Source organism: Rhipicephalus sanguineus, chromosome 7 (assembly GCF_013339695.2).
Source record: "Rhipicephalus sanguineus isolate Rsan-2018 chromosome 7, BIME_Rsan_1.4, whole genome shotgun sequence".
In the NCBI taxonomy this organism is placed as follows: domain Eukaryota; kingdom Metazoa; phylum Arthropoda; class Arachnida; order Ixodida; family Ixodidae; genus Rhipicephalus; species Rhipicephalus sanguineus.
The window spans coordinates 58,169,968-58,193,836 of record NC_051182.1 but is presented as its reverse complement, the minus strand read 5'-3'; the positions used below and the strand labels follow the sequence as shown (position 1 = coordinate 58,193,836).

General features: G+C 49.6%; 1 protein-coding gene across 1 annotated transcript in view; it reads right to left on the bottom strand.

Moving 5' to 3' along the window:
• LOC119398708 (fatty acid synthase-like) overlaps positions 1 to 22,727 on the bottom strand; it is a 141,680-nt gene extending 118,953 nt beyond the window's left edge. Inside the window, 4 exon segments of the mRNA XM_049417399.1 lie at positions 5,417 to 5,539; positions 6,618 to 6,818; positions 17,023 to 17,346; positions 22,592 to 22,727. Of these exon segments, the coding sequence (XP_049273356.1) occupies positions 5,417 to 5,539; positions 6,618 to 6,818; positions 17,023 to 17,346; positions 22,592 to 22,727 (784 nt within the window).
• Between the last annotated feature and the right edge of the window lie 1,142 nt (positions 22,728 to 23,869).

The window sequence follows — 23,869 nt, the reverse complement described above, 5'->3', positions numbered from 1 at the left end:
TAATGCTACCGCTCTTCGCTTGTACGTTCACATGTTTCTTAAAAATAGCAGAAGCGTTTGGAATAGGTACTTGGTGTATTACAACCGAAATAATTAGTGCCTGAACGAACAGTGGCTTTTTTTTTCAAGCAACAAATCCTTACAATTGAGCGCTTCGTCACTTTTGACAGCAATCTCAATTATACGACGACATATTTTTCCTGGACAAAAGCGTCGCCTAGTTCACTGTCTTCGTAAAAGTCACTGTTCCCAGCAAAATGAATTAAAGCGGAGCCTGGCGCTGTAAGTCTAATAAAATGGATTTCCATCAGGGCCTCTACCCTTGTCATCGGCTATGTAGTATACTGATTTTATGAGGTTTTGCGTGCGAAAATTTAAAGTCATGATATCGGTGCCTGTCTTTTTGTCTGCTGCAAAGCTTAGTTGTTTGTTTGTTGCTAAATAAGGAAACTGTAACACGTAGAAAGTCCATCGTGCAATGAGCGTATTCATTCGAAAATGAAATCCATCTCTGGGCAGCGTTAAAATCAGCTGTAAAAGAAAAAGGTTCGGTTTCAACATGAGACCAGATCAAGCAATCGTAATCTATAGATCACTTATAATAACGCAGTCTAAGCGCGCGATTCTCAATAAAGCCACCCTACAGAAGAGATGTAAAAATGCAAGCAAAATTAGTTGGACATCATTGGACACTAACATTAAACCTAAGAATTCAAACCACACCGAGGAACTTGATGTGCTAAAGCAGCAGGCACAAGGAAAGCACAAACTTCCGTTACCAAGACCCGTGGGACGAAAGCGGTGACATGAGAATTTTGGTCCCAGTAGCATGCTGCAGAATGCCCAGGGCGCTGGTCTATCCAAGTGTTGTAGCCACCTGGTTTCAGAGGCGCGGGGCTACAATTTTGAAGCTCGCTACCACCAACGTTGTTCTCTAAAGTTTGTTTTGTTGTTGACATTTCTTTTCCTTATAGCGACCACCGAAGCGATAATAGCAAACGAGAGCTTGCACAGATAACACAGGCGACCAAGCGCGATGTTCACATTGCGTAGAGGCGACGCGCTATTTAAAGCGTAGCTCTTAGGCGCCCGTTCCTGCAAAGAGCGGCGTTGGCGTAACCGGCAGAGTGAACGAGGACGAAAGAGAGTCGGACGAAAGAGAGAGCGAATGAGGATGAAAGACTCCGATAGAGAAAAGAGCATGACGAGGAGGAACGAGCGGCCACCCGCAGCGCTACAGCAGTGCGCGCCGTCGTGCGTCGGCTGTTGCGGAACGCGCCCACGCACTGCCTTCCGCGGTCGCCCAGTTAGCGAGGCAGTCGCGCTACGCTCCGTCTGCGGCGGTTGGTGTGAACTGGGCTGCACAATATTGTCCGCCGCAGTCACGCTACACTCATACAAGTGTTTCTTAAAGAAATAGTTGTGGAAAATCAACAGTGGTGTGCAACTCCATATTAGAGGTGTGCACGGGCTCCGGGTAGCCCGAAAGCCTGAGCCCGACCCGGCCCGCGGGCCGGGCTCGGGCGGGCCGACGTACTTTCAGCTCGGGCCCGGGCCGGGCTCGGGCTACTTGGAGCTTTATCGGGCCGGGCTCGGGCCCAGCGCAAAGCCCGACTCAAGCCCGAAATATAGAGAATGAGCGGGAATTGTTTTCCAGCACGCATACAGCGCCTTTTCCGCGACCGCACTTTACCGCTTTTCCTTTCCATTCGCCACTTAAAAAAAAAGGGGAGCAGGTAAAGCACTGCCTCTGTTGCACTCCGACAAACAAAGAAGTAGCGCCACCTGAGCTAGTGACGGCGCCACGCGACTGTTCCGCGTTAGATTTAAGGCCAAATCCCATATGAGTGAAAATGCACGCCACAGCGACGAGCGACCCGACGTAGATCGCCTTCGTGCAAGCTGACGCTTGCATTGGCATAACCCATACACGTGACGGCTTTGGCGAGCGAACTCCATTGTTGCTGGCATGAGGCCGTCTACTTGTATAAGTCTCTATTAGAAAGTCTCTATTACTTGTAACAGTCTCTATTAGAAAGGGGCTGTATTAGAGACTCTTCGTCGTGTGTCGTTTGATCATATTCGATATACTCAATAAAATGCCAAATTACCGGAAAACGATGTTTTGTTTTCGCAGCGAACCTTCAAAAAGCCGGGTCGGGCCGGGCCGGGCCCGGGATTGTGTTTTCGTACGTCGGGCCGGGCCGGGCGGGCTCGCAGCCCTTTGCTGTCGGGCTCGGGCGGGCCTTCGACAAAGTCAGCGGGCCCGGGCCGGGCTCGGGCTCGGAAATACGGCCCGTGCACAGCTCTACTCCATATACACACGTGTCCCTCTAAGACTGCTCCCCTGAACTTATCGCAAAATCGAAACACCTAAACAGGTACGCTCGGAATTTGCATTAGGCAGTATCGTAATCGTTGGGAAATTTTTTCCTCACTCGGCACCTGATGCGAAAGCTTGGTAGCGTGTGTCACGTTTCTCTTACTGTGGTCTGTCGAGGCCCGCGCTTAACGGCGCGGAGCAATCATGGCATTTTATGTGCCGCTTCGCTGTCATATACTTGCGTAATCGGTGAATGGGCTATTTTATGCTTTTGAATAGACGGTGGGTTCCACGGTGCAGCGCGATTCAACCCAGGTATCTAGGTGCCCCAGGCATCTCCAGCCACAGTTTAAAAATATGCCGACGTACTCTTTGATAATAGGATCAACTGCGTATTGCTGACTATTTCATGGAGTAAATCACAATTTTTTTCCCGTTTCATTGCCTGATTAGGCATGTTTAATTAACCGACTTTTGAAGCATCGAAACTGGCCAACACTTCTAATGGCAAAGTTGGAGATGACATTGCAAAAGATACGACTAGACCTACTACACATACTGGCCTACTACACATACCCACGAAATACAAGAAAGACCACGTGACATGCCCGCTCGCGCCTGTGCGCGCGATTATGCTATTGCTCCTAAAAGTCCCGCGTACAAACGATATGATTTCTTCACATCGGTTCATTAGAGCGATAAGCCAACGCAGCGGTTATCGCGTACGTTGCCGTTAGGGAAGCGTTCACCATCGCACAGCGACTACCATTGTCGCTGCTTTGTACGGGCCGCCACATGGCCAAATGCTATCGTCGTTTAGACGCGGAACGATAGGGAGCTTTGCAATCACAGAGCGCAAGAGAGCATGCCACATGGTATTCTTTTTTTTGCATTTTGCGGGCATATGTAGTAAGCCGAAAAACGCTAGTACTTAATTGATTGAAAGTTAGAAAATGTCTAATCGGACGTTTTGCAAAGTGATCTACAGCTTTCCAATCGGAATATTTTGCCCACCTTCGTTGCTTTAAAAGTTAAGTAATTAAAATCGCATACTTAGGTGAATAAAGAGAAAACATAAAGCAACACACATTTACTCGCATCAACACAATGCGCCCGCATATTTTAAAAGATTCTGGCTAGAGATAGGTGGGGCACCCTGATCGGGTGCACTGTCCAGGCGGCACGTATCGTGGGAGCATTCCTTCCTAATGATTGCTCTAGCCATTTGTCGCACCTTAGACAAGACGTTGCTGAAATATGTGTGTTGTTTTAAAGAGCCTTACAAGATAAATGTTGACTATTGGTCATTGATTGTAATCAAAAGTAAATGAACGGGGAGCTTGCATGTAGACGGGTTGCTGCGGAATGAACATCATGTATTGAAGGAGTCCTGCGATTTTTACCGAGTGAATGAGTGGTATATCAACTGCTTCAAATGATCATGGTGGCCAACGCTGGGCGTCCTTTGAAGAGCAAACATTGATATACACCTGGTGTTCAAAGTTGAGCTTTCTAATTTCGTTAAAATTCCTCACTGAGAAGAACGTGAAAACCACGTTTGCAAATAGGTTTTGTATCCAGGGGGACACAAAGTCAGAAAATAATTATCGCTGTCAGCCACCCAATTACCTAGGATTGCATATAGCACTTTTTAACGGTTGCAGCAAAACGGGCATGTTTGTATTGAACAGTGGGGGCAATCCGTTTCTGCACAGTTCCACTTGGAAGAACATTTCTAGCATGTCTGTGCCCCGAGATATCCTGCTGCAAAATTTATTTGTGGTTTGCATGATTACGCATGCAAGATAGTGAGCGATGGCGCCAAGCTCCTCCCCGAATGCCGCCGCCTTTGCGTGAGGCGCTTAAATTGACAACGGGTCCAAGGCATAGGCGAAGATGATAACGGTTGCCTTTTTACTACTGGCTGGGGATAGCGAGCAATGACTGCTCTTCAAATCTGGGAGGAACATTGCCCCGATCCTCACCGCCTTGGACGCATAATCATGCAAACCGCAATTAAACTTTGCAGCAGGATATCTCCGAGTACAGAGATGCTAGAAGAATTCTTCTAAGTGGAACTGTGTAGAAACGCGACGTTTTCCAACTTTTCAATACAAACATGCCCGCTTGCTGCACTCATTTAAAAGTTCATTATTCAATCTTAGTTAATTGAGTGGCTGAACGCCATAATTATTGTCTCAATTTCTTGTTCCCCTGGATACATAGCTCATCTGCAAAGGTGGTTTTCACGTTCTTCCCAGTGCTGAATCTTAACAAAACTAGAAAACTTAACTTTGAACACCCGGTATACCCATACGCACGAAGGCTTAAAGGGAAAAAATGCATTTCCATGACACGTACAATTACCACTCCAAATAAGAAGGTCTCTCTTGCAAAACATACACACTTCGTCCTGTGCGTGGCGTCCATCCGAGATGAACTGCTGCCCCGCCACGGTGGTCTAGTGGTTATGGCGCTCGACTGCTGACCCGAAGGTCGCGGGATCGAATCCCGGCCGCGGCGGCTGCATTTTCGATGGAGGCGAAAATGTTTGAGGCCCGTGTACTTAGATTTAGGTGCACGTTAAAGAACCCCAGGTGGTCGAAATTTTCGGAGCCCTCCACTACAGCGTCTCTCATAATCATACGGTGGTTTTGGGACGTTAAACCCCAGATATTATTATTATTATATTATGAGATGAACTGCTCACTTTTTGAACGAACATGTTAACGGCGGTTATTCTGTCTTCTCAGGCTGCACATAGACCCGGACACGGAAAAGTGCCGTATGTGAAAGTACGCTGTGAGACACTGCCCTATATTTGCAGTAATCTAAGGTAAGAATTATTTGTGAATTCCAGAAATTGCAATGCTTTCGTGAGTACGGCGGGCTTCCTCAGAGATACAGCCATGTTATTTCTCTTTTGGCGACGTAAGTTTGCACACACACACACTCACACACACACACACGCGCGCGCGCGCGCGCACGCACACACCACTGTATGTTAAAGAAAAGCTCAAAAACTCAAATATACATAGTTTCATCGATATAAGTATCACAAACCCGAGCAGAACAACGTAATGGCAAGCTCACCTTCGAGCTTGTAACCATCTGTATTAACATTTACGTTGACGACTTTGGTGTACACACGACGGGCGTCGGAAAACCTTTGGAGGAACATGCAGCCAATAACTTCACTTCGAACGTAGCCATCGCCTGCACAAAAGGAAAAATAGCATGTAACCGTTACCTCTCTCCATATGCACATGTACAAAGCATTGCAGATGTGTATCCAAAGGCAACCTTCAACTAAAGGTTACATCGGTATATTTTGTTAGGAACACAGAATACAGTACACTAGTATCTCAGCTGACTTGGACCTGTATAAAATAAAAATGCAAGAGCTCTACAAAACTGCATCAAGGGCGTAGCCAGATCTTGGTATCGGGGGGCGGGGGGGTTAACCATACATTATGTATGTTCGTGCTTGCGGTTGTATGTGTGCGCATACGCAAGCACAATTGAGACCGTCCAACACCCCCCCCCCCCGGACTACGCCCCTGGCATCGACTGCGTATTCCTTGTAGTCGCGTGTTGTCAGAACCAGTATACATACATCACTGAGTCATAACAAGGTGTTCCCCGCCACGGTGGTCTATGGGATATTGTGCTCGACAGCGGTCGCGCAGGTCGCAGGATTGAATCCTGGCCGCGGCCGCCGCCGTTTCGATGGAGAGGAAAATGCTTGAGACCTCTGTACTTAGGTTTAGGTACACGTTAGAGAACCCCGGGCGGTAAAAATTTCCGCAACCCTCAAATACGGCGTCCCTCATAATCATATTGCGATTTTGGGACGTCAAACCCCCTCAGTTATTATTATTAGTCATAGGAACAATCATTAGCAAACGACGCATGAGCGAACAACGGAAAATTAGGGAACTAGGACAAGCACTGACTTTCACCTATGGTAGTATTGAAAACGCACACATATCTTCTTACGTACTACATCGCGTGTACGCACGCAAGGCGACGCACAACAGAACAGGCTTCAGCAAATTAAGAAAGACCTTATTGGACGTAACAATAGACCCGATACACAAATGACACAAGACGAAAGGCAATGATTTTTTTTTAATTGCATGTGAAAGTCAGCGCTTGCCTTTGTTTCCATCTTTGTCCGTTTTCCGTTCCTGCGCATTCTGTTGAAGATGGATTACCAACTAGACCAATCACAAACCTATCTTCTATTGAAACGTCTGCGAATGCGGGGGTTAGTGATCGACGAAGGGCTCACCATTTGAGTCAAAAGACTTGCATTTTCCGTCCTCCGAGAGTACGCCCATCTGCTTGAAGTTCAGCGCTACGCACGGATCGAGGTTGAGGTTCCCGGCTCCTACGATAGCCGCCTCGCAGCGGCCTGAGCGAAGCGCGAGCACAGCCTCGTTCAGGGCCACCAACGTTGAGGAGCACGCAGTGTCGATCGTCATGCTCGGCCCTGTGGTAATATTGGCCAAGATTGAGTACTAGTTACGATCCGCTGGCACGAGTTACGTTTCTATGTACGTCAATGACACAACAATAGAAGAGAGAGAGAGTGATTCGTGAAGGAAATGAAAAGAGGCGCTATTCTCTGCCTCCCGTCGTGGGGACACGGCTCAGCGCCCTTAGGAATGGGGAAGGGGAAGTAAAGATGATAGAAGAAAGGAAGATAGAAGGAGTGATTAGCGTGGCAAGAGTGTCTTGTCCACGAAGGCGGGAGCACGAAGCCAAAGGGCTCGTCTATAAGGTGGCGAGGTCCGCAGAAGCCGCAAACTCGAGGAAGGCTCGCATGGCTTGTAGTTTAGACCGTGCGGGAAAGAGAAAGTCCTCCACCGTTGTGACAGGGAGACCGATCAGGCGATAGCGGCGCGCCGTCAAGCGTCGTTCAGCGGCCAGGGCAGGGCAGGCGCAAATTATATGGTCCAAAGTTTCGTCGTCACCGCATCTGCGGCACGCAGGCGATGAGCAGCGACCCTTGGAAAACATGCGTGCCGCAGGCCAAGCGCTGCCGGTCCGCAGGCGAAGCAGTAGCCACCGCTCGCGTCTCTCCAGGCCGGTCTCTGGTATGGGGTGGCGGTGGTTTGCCGCTTGCCACCCGCGTGTCAGGGTGGGCCACTGGAAGCAGCTGCCGCAGTCGTTGCCGGGGGTAGTCCGACAGGGCTAACACCTTGGTGACTGGGGTGTCGCCGTGGTGTGCTGCCTTAGCAGCGGCGTCGGCCTCCTCGTTACCAGCAATCCCAACGTGCGAGGGAAGACAGTGAAGGGACAGACGTACACCGCTAGTTTCGATGGCGGTTAGCTTGGCGTGCAGTAACGCCACGGTAATGGCGGCTTGGTCTGGCTGCAGCAGCGCTTGTAGGGCTGGCCGGGAGTCGCACAGGATCGCCACTGGCAGCTGGGGTGGCATAGCAGCGAGGTAGTCAGCTGCCAAGTGAAGGCCAGCCAATTCTGCTGCGGTGGAGCTGGCGTGGAAGGGAAGGCGACACCGGATGGTCGTCCCAGTCGTTGGTATGACACAGGTAGCCGCGGCCGAGCGGGGGCTGTCCCGGACTGACCCGTCCGTGAACACCAGGAGGTGCCCCCGCAGCCTGTCGTGGAGCTTCGCCACGGCTGACTGGTGGAGCTCGCACACCGGTGTTCGCCTTTTGTTGAGGTTGCCCAGTTCCGAATGCATGTCCAGAGGCTGCTGGTGTGGTGGAGGGGGCTGGATAGGACAGGGAGCCGCGGGCACCAGTTCTTCATAGAGTGTACAGATTTGTCCCATTCGTGAAGCTGGTCGGCTCCGCAGTCTCCGTAGGAGGGCATCGCCCCCTGGGGCCCTGTGGAGATGGTCCACATGATGCAGCGCCTGTCGCAGCATAAGGAGAGACAGCGGCCACGTCTGGGCCTCTGCCACTGAAGCAGCCACGGGCGACTGGCGCGGGAGTACCATGAAGCGCCGAATCGCCATGCGGTGTTGCCGCTCCAACTGCTCCTTGCGGTGTTGCGCCGGCTGCACCAGAGGCACTGCGTAGGTTTGCACTGCCGTTGCACCCCCCTGGTAGAGCTGAAGTGCCAGTCGCGTGGTGCACCCTTGGCCCCTGCTCAACAGCTTGCCCACAGCAGTCTCAACGCTGGTGGCCTTGAAGGTCGCGAGTTTGACGGCTGGTATCCAAGTGAGGCGGTGATCGATCTTTAGCCTCAGGTACGTCACCGCCTTGCTCCACGGGATTGGCCGGTCTCCCAACACAAGCCTTCGGAAGGCCCTCCGCGCAGCGACTCTGGGGTGAACCAGCAGCGCCTCCGTCTTCGTGGGGGACACGATCAGCCCAATCGTTCTGAAGAAAGAGGTCACAGCATGCAGGGCGCGTTGCAGGGAGCGCCTGATGGCAGTGAGGTTCCGCCTGGGCCCCCTAACCCACAGTACCACGTCGTCTGCGTACAAGGAGTACTGCGTGGGGTAGCGCTTGTCAACCGGTAGCATTCCAGGTAGCCCTGCCAGCACCAAGTTGAACAAGAAGGGGCTCAGGCCAGAACCTTGTGGGACGCCGGCTGTCACTGGCCTTGGATCGCTGACCGCGCGTCCAACTCTAACCCGGAGGGTCCGTCCGGCTAGGAAGGCACGGATGAAAGCACGCAGAAAGCCCGTGATGCCGAGTGCGTCCAGAGCACTTTCTATGATCATATGTGGCAGGCCGTCGAAAGCGCTTTGGACATCCAGCAGTACAAGGAGGGCCACCTCGCCCTTGCTCCTGGCCTCCTCCAGGGTGGAGACGACGTCCGCCATTGAGTCTGCTGTGCAGCGGTGGCGCCGGAAGCCTGTCTGCTGCTCTGATAGGAACTCCGTTGCCCCAGCAATCCAACTCAAGCGTGCCAGAGCTATGGCTTCCATGAGCTTGCAGGCAGCAGAGGTAAGAGAGACGGGCCTGTAGGATGCAATGGCTGCACCAGGGCGGCCATGTTTCCGGACGGGCACCACCAGCAGTCAGTCAGGCCTCAGGTAGGGTGCCGCTCTGCCAAAACGTCATTGAAAGCCCTCAACAGGCGTTCTCGTGCAGCCACATCCAGGTTACGCAGCATCTGGTATGTGATGCCGTCGGCGCCGGGGGCACTTCGGCGCTTGGTTCTGGCCAGAGCAGCATTCAGCTCATGCTCGAAAATGGGCTCCTGGCACAGAGCTGCAATTTGGCTGGCAGTCCAAGCAGGGTGGTGGCCTTGCGGCTGCTTGGGGGTAGGCGTGGTGGTGATGGGCGCAGGTCGGGCTAATGGCAGTGGCGCGCAGCGATCGGCGAGCCGTTCTGCCAGTTCTTGCTCACTGATGCCCAAGCGGATGGCCACTGCAAGTACGGGTTGCCGCGCCATTGGTCCGATGACGAGAGACCGTAGAAGCCGCCATGCTTTTGCGCCACCTCTCACCTGGCAAAGCGAGTGGGAGATACCCTGTCAACTCTGTCGTCTGCGACGGTTGGCATGTCGCCGGCATACCGCATCGACACGGTTGAAAAGTGTTCGATGATCTGGGCACTGGGTCTTTAGGTACTTCCTCTCAGCCCTGCATCTGGTAGCCCGTAAGTTCAGGTGGCGGAGGTCTGGCACAGGATGGTTCTCGGGCACCCAGTACTGGATTGTGGCTGCTTGCGCTGCTGCTGCCACCAGATCCAGGAAGTCCTGGTTGTTCGGGGCCTCTTTGAGCTGCTGCCGGAAAGCTCGCCAATCGACTGTTCTGCACTGCCTGGTCCTTGGGATCTTCCCTCCCGCCGGTGTGATGACGATCGGCAGGTGGTCCGAACCCCAGGAGTCAGGCTGCGTTGCCCAGTCGTACCGGTCTCCCTAGCTAGCCAGGCTGACGTCGATGGCTGTGCACGAGGGTCGACCTGTTTTGCGGACGAAGGTGAAGGACCCGGTGTTCAGGACTTGCAGGCCCAGTTGATGGATAACGTCCACCAGATCGCTTCCTCGTGACGAGCAGGTGCGACTCCCCCACATGGTGTGATGAGCGTTCATGTCACCACATAGAAGGTAGTTGTGTCCGAGTCGAGCCGTCAACTGTAGCAGATCGGCGGCGTTCCACCGCTGTCCCGGACGCACATACACGGAGACCACTGTCGTATCAACACCACGTAGCCGCACTGTCACAGCACAACACTCGAGGTCACCCTCAGTGACATCGGCCACGTTAATGTTCGCGTGTGGTAGTTCACGTCGCACGTACACCGCACATCGTGGTCGACCCTGGGGATGTGCACTCACCATGCACGGCGCGGCTTGGCACGAGTCGAGGAGCCGATGTATCCGGGGAGTCGCATGTCGGCCGTTGCTACGTACACCTCCTGCAAAGCAAGCACGTCATACTCTCTCCGCGAGAGGTGCAAGGAGAGGTCTGCATGCCGCCGCCGCAACGAGTTAGCGTTCCACTGAAGCACACACAGGCGGCGGCGGCGGTGGTTCCCTGCTGGTTGCAGATGCTTGTTAGCCATGGTGGCTGTTAGGAGGGTGCACGCCACCTGCCTGAAGGCAGATGGAGCGCAGCTGGTTCTCAGGAGGCAGCAGGTCCGCAACCGCCCGTAAGAGGAGCCTCAGGTTTGCGTTCTCCTGATCAGCATGAGGCTGCGAGGTTGCCTTCGTGGGTGGGCGAGGCTTGGTTGAGCCCTGCTTCTTGGGACCAGCAGGCGGCTCCCGCTGTTGTGCGCCTGTTGGGCGCGGAACCTTCGATGGAGCTCCCACCGCTGCAGCGTAGCTCTTGCCTGTGGTCTGGTTTAGTTGAGGACCACCCATCCAACTAGAGCTTGACCGCAAGGATGCTTGAGCCTCGCGATGAGGCAGGTACGTGGGAGATGACGCCTTGATGGTGGCCAGGCGCCGCTCTCTTTGCCACAGCTGGCATTCCGCGGAGTCAGCTGAATGTGGCCTACCCTCAGTGCAGGCACTTAACCTTGCTGGTGCAGCTGGCGTCCTTCCCATGGTGGTCACCGCAGCGCAGGCATCGCTATAGTCTCCGGCAAGCTGCAGTGATGTGTCCATAGCGTCCACACCGCAGGCACTGAAGTGGACGAGGCCGGGATGGCCTCACTTCGAACGTCATGCGAAAGAGGTGGACATGGGCGGCAGGGACGGGGGAAGCGAACCGCAGGAGCAGTGATGTCGCTTGTCGCCTCGCTGCAATCACCGGCACCTCGAACGTCACTGCAGCCAGCAGGGCCTCGTTAGTGTAGTCGCCGTCAACGCCCTGCACCACACCGCTGCTTTGTGAGCGGTCAGCAGGAGGGCGGGCAGTCACGGGTATTCCCGCGAGCTCCGACGTGGCCAGTAGGCGATCCATCCATTCTGCTGTAGATGCGTCGGCTGCCACGATGTTCTTTTAGGGGCGAAGCTCCTTAAGGCGGCACCCGTTCGTCCCTCGTAGTCGTAGTCGTAGTAGTCGTAGTGCGTAACCAGTCTTACGCTTTGACCTCCAAGGTGGTGCCGGTGGGAGATTTTTTCTGTGCGTTGTTGAACAATAAAAAGTTCGCAGCGTGCGCGTTAATTAAAAGCCGAATTCTTCTGTCTCTCATTCCCCATTAGCAGCCATTGGCATGTTCCAGTAGGAAACGTTAGCAGAAGTAGAAGTGTAAGTGTTAGCTAAAAGCCGACTTCTTCTGTCTCTCATTCCCATTAGCAGCCATTGTTTACCTCCAAGGTAGTGCCTGGTGAGATTTCTCCTGTGCGTGATTAAACAATAAAAATTTTGTTCAAAGCGCCGTTGATTGCTGAAATAAACCAACGAAAGACGCCAGATGTTTTGTAAAAGCAAAACGAAAGAACGCCAGATGTTTCTAAAGCAAAACGAAGAGACGCCAGCTCCTTAACGAAAGACGCCAGATGTTTTCTAAAGCAATAGTTTTCTAAACAATGAAAATTCACAGCGTACATGTAAAATTAAAGTGAGCTGCAAGTCGTCATAACTCATCGAACCTTTCGTATAAACGCGCCCGATCTCACGTCGGTGATGATGTACTGGGCAGAATTCACGGAAGATTCACGGTTTACCGATGAACCTCCGCAGCTTCGCCCACTCATCATCATTCACTCCGTGGAAATGCTGTGATTTTTTTCGTGTTTACTCGAACCCCCTTGACGCCGGGCAGCGCAGAGAGAGCTTGCGCAATGGCAAGGCGGGAGGTGCGGTGAAAGGAAGCACCGGCGTTGGCCGGTCGGAAAAGAACTGTGCCGGAATCCAGCGGCGACAAGGCAGAGCGCAGCATGGTGTCTGCAGCTGCAAGCACTCCTGTAAAAGCGGCCTGAGTCGCAGTGGGCGGTTTGGCAGGCTCAGGGACAACGCGGGCAGTAGACGGGTGCGCGGCAGGAGTGGCCGCAGGTGCGGTGGGAGGGCCGATGTTCCCAACTGGTCGCGGAGCCGTCGAAGCGCGCTGGCGAAGCTTCTGCGATTTTGAGAACACGGTCTGAAACTCGTTCTCGTTGGTGCCATCGGCGTCGGGGGTGTCGGGTTGCTCCTCGGCAACCGTATCACTTGGCGGTGCGGTAGGCGACATAACCGTGACACGTTCGGTTGCTACTGCTTGCATTTTGCGCGAGGCACCCTCGTCGTCGCTGCCCGACTCGCTAGGACGCGAACGCTTGCGCGTAGACGTAGTGTCCATGTCATCAAGCACAGGTTCCGTGTCTACCGGCAGTGGTACGTTCCGCGAGTCGGAGACGAGCGCGGAAGAAGTCATGACAATAGCAAGCAGAGGACTGGGGTGATTGGTGGAACATGGGAGAGGCATTTGCCCTGCAGTGGGTGCAGATTGTTATGATGATCAACACACCTCGTGATAGTTCGTCGTTCGTCTGCACAACTCAAACTCAGCACACACTTCACTAAGACAGACAAAAGGTATACGAGGCTCAGACGAAGCTTTTTTTGTGATTTAACAACTGAAGTTTCGCTGTTCATACATCACGGTAAATATACAACCGCTATCAACCACAATAAAATGAGCAACAATGTTAGGAAACCCTGATGCACACACATTGCAACCGCTGATCGAGAAGAAACCGCGATTGTGCAGTCCCCTATAGGAAATTTGCCTCTATAAGAGCTATGTAAGTATTGACGCAGCGTCTGTGTTTTCGGTCTCTGTGAAGTGTTCGCTGTATTTCTCTTCTATGTGCGAGTTTTATATTGCCAGTGGCTCAGGCAGAATAATGAAAAATAGAGAGAATACGATCGATTAGTGGAGACAATAAGTAAATTGAGAAGTTAGTATGGTCAGATTACACTTTAGAAGTCCGGAAAGACCCCACCCAGACGACCAAATCGTGGCAGCTGATTGTCTCCGCGGCTAAAACAGTAGCCCCGCCCTCGACCTTGTTCTCCCAAGGCGGGGTTAGCAGCCGTCCGGCTTATGGCACCAGTCTGGATCTCCCTCCCCTTGGAGCCGGCTAGTGTGAATCCATCTTCGTGGAGAAAATTCGTGAACATCGAGAGTTGCATCCGGCTATAAGTACTTGAATATCGAAACACATTTATCAAACTTCTTATAGAGTGCTTTTAAGCGCACGTCCAACGCTACAATCCAGGCAAGACTGGCAGCACGGAAAATTATTAAGGATGGCATTATTAGCCTCAACTCATGAATATTCAGTCAAAGTTTCCGCTGTCTAGATGATATATGGTGTTTATAGTCCGGGAACTCACTGACGATTCCACTCACTCACACTCTGTCAGACTCAGGAAGAGTAGCCACTCAGGTTCTGAGTATATTATTTTGGTGAGCCTGAGTCCGAGTGAGTCTGGTTCAAGAAAAGTTAAGCCCTAAGAGCGAAATACATTTCTTGAGAGAGTCGCCACCTTTTTTGCCGACCTATGACAGCGCTGGAATGGTTTACTAGAAGAGGCTTAATTTACTAGCAAAAAATGCCGAAATATCTGATTATAGACAAATTACATGATTTATTTAAAAAATAAACATCTACTGCGTTTTCTAAGCCAACAAATACAGATGTTTGTGAGGTACGCCCTAAAGCGTGACTCCACGTTAGTTATAGACTTCACCTGAAAAATGAATTTCAGAAAATTCCCCCCCCCCAAATTGCAATTTTTATATCTTCTTTACTGGCATCAAAGCGACAAAAGAAATCAATTCGAAGCAGCACTGTCGTTTGAGAGCAGCCGAAAATATTTGCTAATTAAGAGAAAAGTTTCGTTTTCTGCGTGGATTGCAGACCATTTCATTAGCAATATTGTAGTGCGAGATTATATTGTGGCATTGTACCCGGATCCGTTCTAGAATACCCGGAACAAGTTCTTCCGGTGGCAGAGCACAGATCCATTTGACTCCTATGAGAGCACTGCGATGATTCTATATTATGGTTATTTAAAAATAAAGAGGTAATACCCTACAGTAATCTTTAGGATTTCGAGAATTTAGATTTGTTGCCTATTTAAACCGGCGTGTAGCCTGACACCGTTGCTTTTCATGGCAATGACATCACCGTAATCATTGATTTGCTTGCGAGGCAGCAGGCCGAGAATAGACACGACAATTAAATTCGTACGATTGTAAACGTGCCCGAAGGAGAAGGAAATGTCACAAACACCTGAAGCCATACAATGGCAATACATGTTGATGGTGTCCAGTAAGAATGAGTGCTGACTAATGTTTGATAAATATTTTCGCCATGAAAATTACAGGACCAGCGGTGATAACTCCGTCATTAAAAGATGCGATGGTTCCTATCAGGGATTGCGGGCGAGAATTCAGAGCAGGATGCCGTTGAAAGAGTGCAGTCTTCTCGGCTTTTTAATAAAAACGAGAAAATAACGCGGGACATAACACTGTCATAATCGGAGACATTTGGACATCCACTCAGCTGCTCTTGTCAGAAAAGGTTACTAGAGGTTGATGATAGAGCCATGTATGAGAAGCCACTGGTTCCGCATGTCGCACATGATTTTAGTGCGGACCTTCTGAAGCAAATGCAACTCAATGGGCCAATATAGGCGAAGAACATCTGCAGGGAAGGAGGAACCTCTGCCGAGAAATGGCAAGGTTCAAATGGTAACCAGTAATACCCCGTTAAGGTGTTCAGCTGATGCACAGGCACAGCAAAGACGTCTACTTGAAACCTGGAAGTCGACCGCAGCTCCTATTGTCCTTCTAACTCGGAAGCGAGCCGTTGCTTCAATTCAATGTGAAGAGCGTAATTAACTGAGTAGAACGGCTGAAGACTTAGACCATTTTTTCGGCTATGAACTCGTGTCCTTCAACAGCAGCTGATCCGGCTACCTGATTTTGAGTTACTCTTTTTTTACGTTTCCACGGTGAAATTAGGTCACACCTAATATATTACATTTCCATGGAGAAAGCAGATTTCACGTACAGTAGCAGTGCAAGCATGCGGTACATTGTAGCAGCTGTGAATCATGCGGCAGCAAAGGGGTGTGTCATTTGCTATGTCGCACTACTCATCTAGTAATCTTACTTGCTATAAGCGGTGTCGTGATTGTTTTTATCGTTTTTGCCCGCCATTTAGGACGCTGTTGGAGCGTCCTCCAATTCTGGTCTGCGCAAGGCTCACTGCTCGTCTTCGTTTTCGACACGGATACGCTTGCATGATAGATGAGTAAAGCTTCCTATCATCCATCCTTGCAATGTATGCCATCTTCCAGCTTCCTAGCCTGTTTTCACGCACGTGTCAAGGAGGAATCGCACGCAAACAAATCACTTTCTTAGGCGGGATAACTTCCGTATAATGCACGAAGTAAGCCGCATCTAGTAAACTAAAGTTTCATTGTAGCGCCGGAAACGCGTGCACCTACGGCACCGATATGACAATCTGTGTGTGGCGCTTCACCTTGTACCACCTTGACCCAATAGCCTAGAATTGTTTCTCAGGAATAGCTCTCTGGTAAGCTTGCTCACCTGTCAAGCGCGTTCAAGCGCGAATTGTTAAAATAGCAAGGGCTCAAATAAGAGGCGATCCGTGCTGACACTAATTTTTTTCACGCTCTTCCTATGGGCAACAGCACGGTCGTCTCTAGGTAATATAATAGCCAGGAAGTTGTAGTTAGGTGCCATCGGCGATGGCAGGTGTTGTCGACGTACCAGTGCCACGGAATAGATAAGGACAACGCAGGCTAAGTTCCTATCACTTAAACGCTGTCGCAGCAACACAAAACGAAGGGGGCCTAACGATTACGCAAGTGCGCGAAGATAAGCTGTCTATTATAGAACTGGAATGTCCAACGTGCATAACTGTTCTAGCGGACGGAACGGCACTGATGCTCCCCGCTGATGAAGATCCCGGTATTGCTGAGCTCCTGCAATTGGTGCTAGAGATGAGCAGAGCTGTGGAAGAGTGTCTAGGACACCGAGAAGACGAAATAGACATTTCGGCCTTGACCACAAATGTGTACGCCGAATACAGCTGAAACACTGCGGGCTTCTCAGAAAAGGTCTCTCTGGTAACAGCATCTGTAAATCCATGTGGTCTGAAACACTATTGCACATAATTTTAAGAGCTTATTTCTCTGGCCATCTGTCTTCCCCGTTTGTTGTTGGAAAGTCATTGGCACATAACGTGGATGTGTCGTTTCAAAATACTGTTAACATTTTCTACACTATTAAGATTGTTTATGCACAAAAACGATTTGTCTGGCGCGATAGATTGAGATTCGGAGCCTGGTATATGGCACACACCTTGCACGTCGAGCGAGCACGAGACCCTGTTGGAGAACATTGATCTGGCGCATCCGAGCAGGTAGTTGCTGTCCACCTTCTCGTCCTTGCGGAAGGCGTAGTATGACTCTGAGTTCGAATTTGCAATGAAGACACCTATATTGCGTTTGCGCAGGGTATCGGGGTCGTAGCCGGCATCCACGATCGCCTCATACGATGTCTCCAAGAGCATTCGCAGCTGTGGGTCCATCACGTGGGCCTGCTTTGGGTTTCTGTGGAAGAACTGCGCGTCAAAGCGGGACAGATCTCGGATCTTCCCGTGGCGTCCAGGCAAGCCCATGTGCCCTGCAACAAAACGGTAATTCACATATTACGTTGTCGCAAGGGAGAATGCGTTTCGTTCTTGAGCGCGCGTTGACTTTGCGTGTGGTGTCTCCTTCAATCCGTTGAACATGATTTCCTGTTTGATAGTGAAACTAAGGTTCGTAAAAAAATCTGATTATCGTCATGTGTGGTACCTATTTGGTAATCGCTGGAAAAAAATGCGAGAGACTACCTACTGATGTTGAGGCAGGCACCACACTTGCCAGTTATAATGGGTAGAGCGTACTGGAACAGGGGGGGTGGGTTGCTCGGATAGAGCTTCGAAACGTGAAGCCAAAACTTGGTCAAGCCACTTCTGGCGCTGCGATCTGTAGCCTGCAGTGTGTCGTCGTTTATTAGTTGCGCGCGGCTCCACCGGTGTGGTGCCGAGGTAGAATGCCCCCTTCTCACTTAAATAACCCGTGTGCGAGTTGTAGCTATATATATGGTGTTGTTTTATTTTTAGTGTCACTTGTTTTCTTGTTCTTCTTCATTCTTAGAAGTAGCTTCAACTACTAGGTATTGCTACAAAAGTTGCACGAAATGTCAAGTAAAATAAAATAAATGTGACAGTGGGATGGATGGATGGATGCTGTGAGCGTCCCCTTTATAACGGGGCGGTGACATGTCTGCCACCAGGCTCGAAGAAAAAAAAAAGCTTCCTTGTTTCATGTTGGCCTAATACCTTATCTACATTGATTAAATCGATGTTATTATACCAAAAAATATAAATTCACAGTCTATCTCTCTGCCTCTTAAGGCAGAATGACCTTAATTTTTCCCATTATTTATTTTTGTTCTTGATCTCTACTTTTCTGCCACCAATACTCTAACCGTCCCTTACTCATTTCTATCGCGGACGTGTTCAGCTTTCCATTGTTGTCCCTAAAACCCAAGGCTTCATGTAGACTCGTGCCCACACGTATACCTGGGTGAATATCGCCACATTCAATCAGTACATGTTCCATCGTTTCCTTAGTTCCCCCGCAGCATGTTCATTGTTCTTCTTCGTTACTGAATCCCGCTTTATAACTACGCGTTCTAAGGCAGCCCGACCTTGCTTCAAACAGTAAAGCGCTTCCCCTTGAATTATCATAAAACCTTTCCCTCCTTATTTCGTTTTTTCCCTTTCGGTAGTTACTCAGAGCCGGCTTCTTTTCCATCGCTGCCATCCAGTAAGTCCTCTCCGCCTCTCTGACCTTCCGCTTAATGCTCCTTGTTGCCATATCGCCCGCACTGTTAGCCGTATATTTACTGGTGAGCCTCCTAGTTCTTTTTCTCCACTGCGTGTCAACGCTTTTTCCATACAAATACCTGAAAACCTTCTCTGCCCATCTACTCTTCTTCATTTTCCTCAGCCTCTCTTCGAATCTCATTTTGCTCTGAGCTTCCCGCACTTCTGAGCTTCCCGTAAATATTTGCAGCGCCACCTAACGAGGTTCCAAAAAACGTAAAGAAATCTAAGGCCTCTGAGATTTTGGCGAATAGAAGCCTCGTGTGTTCGATACGCTGCTCTCGGTTGCTGGCTGCTGGAGCGCAGCAAAAGTAAAAATAAAAGTAGTCGAGATTTGGTCAGCAGTAAACCGCGAAGGTTGGCATACTGTAAACACAAAAAAAACATGTAGTGTGACACCCTGAGCGATGGCACTCCTTTTCCGACAATTCAGTAGAATGCAGTGGGATCGTGCACTTACTGCAACCATGTTACTGCCCGTTTTATGCACTTGTTGAATTCCGTGCGGCGGCGCTGGCAATATTCACGCTCGCTGTCAAATTTCCTGTATTTTACTTCCGAATTCGCGTTACTTTTTTGTGACTGCGTAGTAATTGAAGTTAGTTTTAAGAAAAAAAAAGAAAACGGAAACAACTGTAACAAGTGACACCAAAAATAAAAATCCACCATCCACATCTGCTACTCAAACCCGGGTCTTTTGGGTGGGAAGCGGTCATTCTACCTGTGCACCACTTTGGTAAACCGGCGCGTGAACTCTTATGCGACGACGCATTGCATGCTACCGATAGCAGCCACTTTGCACTCAGTTGGCTTCAATTTCTGTGCATTGGTGCTGCGGCCGTTCCGAGCACATCCTCTCTTTTAGTACACTCAAGAAAGGGTGATTCTATAGAAAGTTGTTGCAGTGAAAAATATCACTGTTAATATTTCAGCCTGGAATGGCAGCAAGCTTTTTTTTAAACAAGCAAAGGTATGATTGAGCCAACAAAAGTTGATATAGTGACATAGCCATCATCCATTCATCATTACCTATGGCAAATGTGAAATGCTTACGAGACGCATTCGATGCTCTTTTTCCTGTTGCTCATAAAAAGCTGGTGCTTTAAAGCGTTCACCTGAAGTTGGTTCATGAACACGGGTCTGACATAACACTTCTCCTGTTAGTTTGACTCTAAGAGGCTTCCTACACCAGAAAATAAGCACGGGTTTTGTATATCTTAACGATTTTGAAAAACGTCTCATCACTAGCTGATCTTTACACATCGGAATATTCGTACTGCCACGCCATTGTGGTCCAATGCTTACGGTGCTTGAATGCTGACGCGAAGGTCGCGGGATCGAATCCGGACGCGCACTTATCAACTTTATTTTGATGTATTCGGGTTTCAACCATAAAAAACATAGCAACGCTCGGGGCAGACCGAGCAGCAATGCTTGGGAAGCTTCGCGATTGTTTGAAACCATTCTGTTAAGACTACGTGCAGCACGCGAATAGTCAACTTTGTTCGAGAGCTTACGCGAGCACCAGCAATAACGCTGAAAGCTTCGATGACTGCTTTTTGAAACACGACGAGCTCCGCCGATGATCAGATTATCGACGGCCGACACTCTTTTCGCCGCTATCAGTGTACAGCATGTATTGTTCGCAGTCTGACTTTACGTTTCCCGGGCAGAAGTTCGACCAAATAAAAAGTTTTGTCGTTAACCGGCCGAGTGCTACGTTTTTCAACGTCACGACCACGTGACATGACATCTAGTGTACGTGCTGGTCGTTCATGTTTTGGACGCCTCCGTCAAGCCGTGAACCCAGCTCATATCACGAAGAACGAGGTGTACCATTTTCCACGGATAGATGACGTCCTGTAGCCACTCTAGAACGCGAAGTACTTATCGCCCATGGACCTCAAGACCGGCCACCGGCTACTGGCAAATCGAAGCCGGCGATAGAGACCGAGAAAAGACAGCCTTTATAAAACCAGACGGCCTATTCGAGTTCAAGAAGATGCTCCTTGGTCTTTTCTCGGCACCTTCGACTTTTCAACGCGTTATGGATACAGTGCTCGCTAGCTTGAAGTGACAGACGTGCCTCGTGTACATGGACGACGTCGTTGTGTTTGGCTCAATCTTCGACGAACGCCTCCGGTGCCTTGAACCTGCACTTCAACCCATGAAGGTCTCCCGACTCACCCCGAAGCCGGAGAAGTACCGCTTCGTGTACGAGGAGCTCTTCTTCATGGGTCACGTCATTAGCAGGTCTGAATATTGCCCGGACCTGCGGAAAACATCTGCCATCGCTGCAGTCCCGCCGCCCACCGACAAGAAGGCCGTACGCCACTTTCGCGGCTTGTGCGCTTCTGTAGTAGCGCGGATGACATGTGTTTTGAAACGGATGCTTGCGCTATACATAACACGTAAGCTTGCATTTAGTTTTTTTTGTAATTGAATCGTCCGTATCAAGAGAGCTTTAAGCCGCTAGAGCGAATTTTCTCATCGTGTCTAGAAGGTGAGGCGAAAATATTGCGATTGCGAGGGTCGAGATGCCATCTCTGAGGAAATGGGTCCGTGTGCTGAAAACATACAGTACAAAACACAAGAAAGCATTTGTGAAATGTACAGACGGGTCTACTGTTAAAGGGAACACTTGCGTCCAGGGTACGTCCGAATTTCGCCTTCTTTGAAAATCGCAGTGGTTTGGATCTCCATGAAACTACTGGTGGTTGACAGTTCGCACTCCTTTTAAGAGACTAGTGCCGTGCACGAACAATTTTTCCGCATCCTTTTGAAGTTAAGAGGCATGAAATATGATGGGTGCTCATTCGAGTATTCCCTTTAGCAAGTGGACCGTACTCTACTTCAGGCGTTCTGCATAACGTCACTCCTAGTTGGTGGAACAATTACGTTGGCCACATGGGCCGTTGCTTAAACATATTCGCTTGATAGAGCAGAACAATAATTTAAGCCTAAATAACGATTCGCCTGTGTAAGCTATCATGTGGCGTCATGGTCTGGTTAAGGCATCGTAACATGTGGGTTAGTGAAATCATGGAAGCCTTCATTATAGAGAAAAGTGGCGTTATGTGTTTTGTGTGAAGTTCATTTTTCTGTCATAAACATATATTTTGGAAAAACAAAATTGAGAGCAACTGTAACTGGTTGCCACATTTCTTGAGCGTAGTAACCGTTTTTAAGTGCTTTATTGTCCACTTTCCAGTCAGTATGGCCAATTAGGGCGCCTTAAAACTGCGTCTGCGAAGTTGTCTCTGTATGCTCCATTTACGCCTTCGTTTTTTTCAGTGACGTTTTAGTCGCGAGTAATCGATTGTTTTGTGCGTTCTTTGCCGTCGCAATTTCAGAGCTGCCTTCATCGGCCCATGCAACCACACCCACTCGCCTAAACATCTACGCCGATGCAGTGAACGACAGTCAAGAGATACGGCATGTGTATGCGCAAGCAAGCAAACAAGAAAGCGAAATCAGAGAGGAGGTGAATATGTCGCGTTATGCGTCTCTAGCAAGCTTTCCTTGGTCATCCTAATTACCTGCCCAGTGAGTATCAAGAAATATAAATGTACCTGAAACGTGCACTATCGACAACTTGCACGGCTGTGGGGACGTGGTATACAATATACCCACTTGCTGCTGTCCAGCATTTAATGAACACAGACGCAGAGTCGTGAACTTCCTTCTCCTAAAATGTAAAAGAGGCGCAGAAAGGCGTAGGAACACCGCAAGTCACCCACATATACAGAGTAGAAAAGTTTCGAGTCTTTTTCGATTTTTTAAATCATTCGCGTGACATGTTGTAACTTTGTCGTCACAGCCATAGATTGTCCATAAACCAGCAAACAAGGCTCTATGATAGTGTCACCTGCGGGACACTGAGCTCTGAAGGATGACTGCGAGTTATTGAAAGTAAGAGGCAACACAATGGAAACTACGGTGACAGTAAGGCGTCACTGATGCTACACCTATGGTCCATTTTAGAGGACTCACCAGGGGTCCAGCGCAAGTCGTCCACTGTGATCATGTCGACGCCCGAGTACAGCTTCTCCTTGAACTCGACCAGGTGATCCGCTTGGGGGAAGTAGGCGGAAAAGCCGGAGATAACGATATCGTTCTCGTGGGCCATTGTTGCTTCTGTAGAAACCTGAGAAAAATAGAAAAAAAAGTAAGTGTTATACATCTCGGGAAGTGTGTCTCCCTTTTGCGTTGTTCGTAATTATATCAAAGCCCCAAAAATGTCAGAGCGCGTTTCAGAAACTGCACAGGATATAATTAATTAAGACGTCTGTCACGGGCTTTCTAGCCTTTATTTGGCCCCATAAGAGTCGGAGTGCTTGCATGAATATACTCTGTTTTCTTCGACGAATTCGAACATAACTTTGAGCGAGAAATCGGAAGGCAAGAGTGAACATAGTTATGCTGGCTATTCATGTCAGATCATTGCTGACTCCATTTACTGTCGTTCTATAGCAAAAGATTAGAAGATAATATATGAGCGTATTTTCCGACATATTTCCGAAAAATGCAATTGAAATCAATTAAAGCTGATTAGTGGCCATGCTAGTTTATTCCCTGAGCTTAGTTAACCTGCATATAAACTGCGACGTGCAGTCTCTTGTATAGGGTTGGATAACACATGTGACATTCAAAGTAACCGACATACTTATGGAAATGCCGAGTTCTCTGCAGTTCCGCAAAACGAGCTGTAAACTGTGCAAAAGGCCAGCGCATTTCCACCAATTTTATTCCTTGAATCAAAATACTGCAGACTACACTAAGCAGCGCCGGTTCTGTTGATACGCTTGGGCCAACCATTGCATATTACCAGGGAAGTACTCACGGGAAAAGATTCGCCACAGTGATGACACCCGTATCACTGGAGTCTCCTGGGTAATACCAGTTATATGCAAGAACTATTGGGTTGGCCTCAAACGCACACCAACACACACACACACACACACACACACACACACACACACACACACACACACACACACACACACACACACACACAGAGAGAGAGAGAGAGAGAGAGACGGACACACGCACGCACGCATGTGCGCGCACACACGCACACGCACACAGAATGTAGCTAGGAAAATTTTACCTTATCTATTCAACGAGTTCACTAAGAACACCTAGGTGTTTATCTTGTGGTTTTACAGTTGTAGTTCTTACGTTCGCCTCAGTTGTGCCTTCGATTGCTTGGTATATCTAAAATCTAGCAAACAGAACAAGCGCGGTGGGGAGAAATCTCGGGAAGTGCTG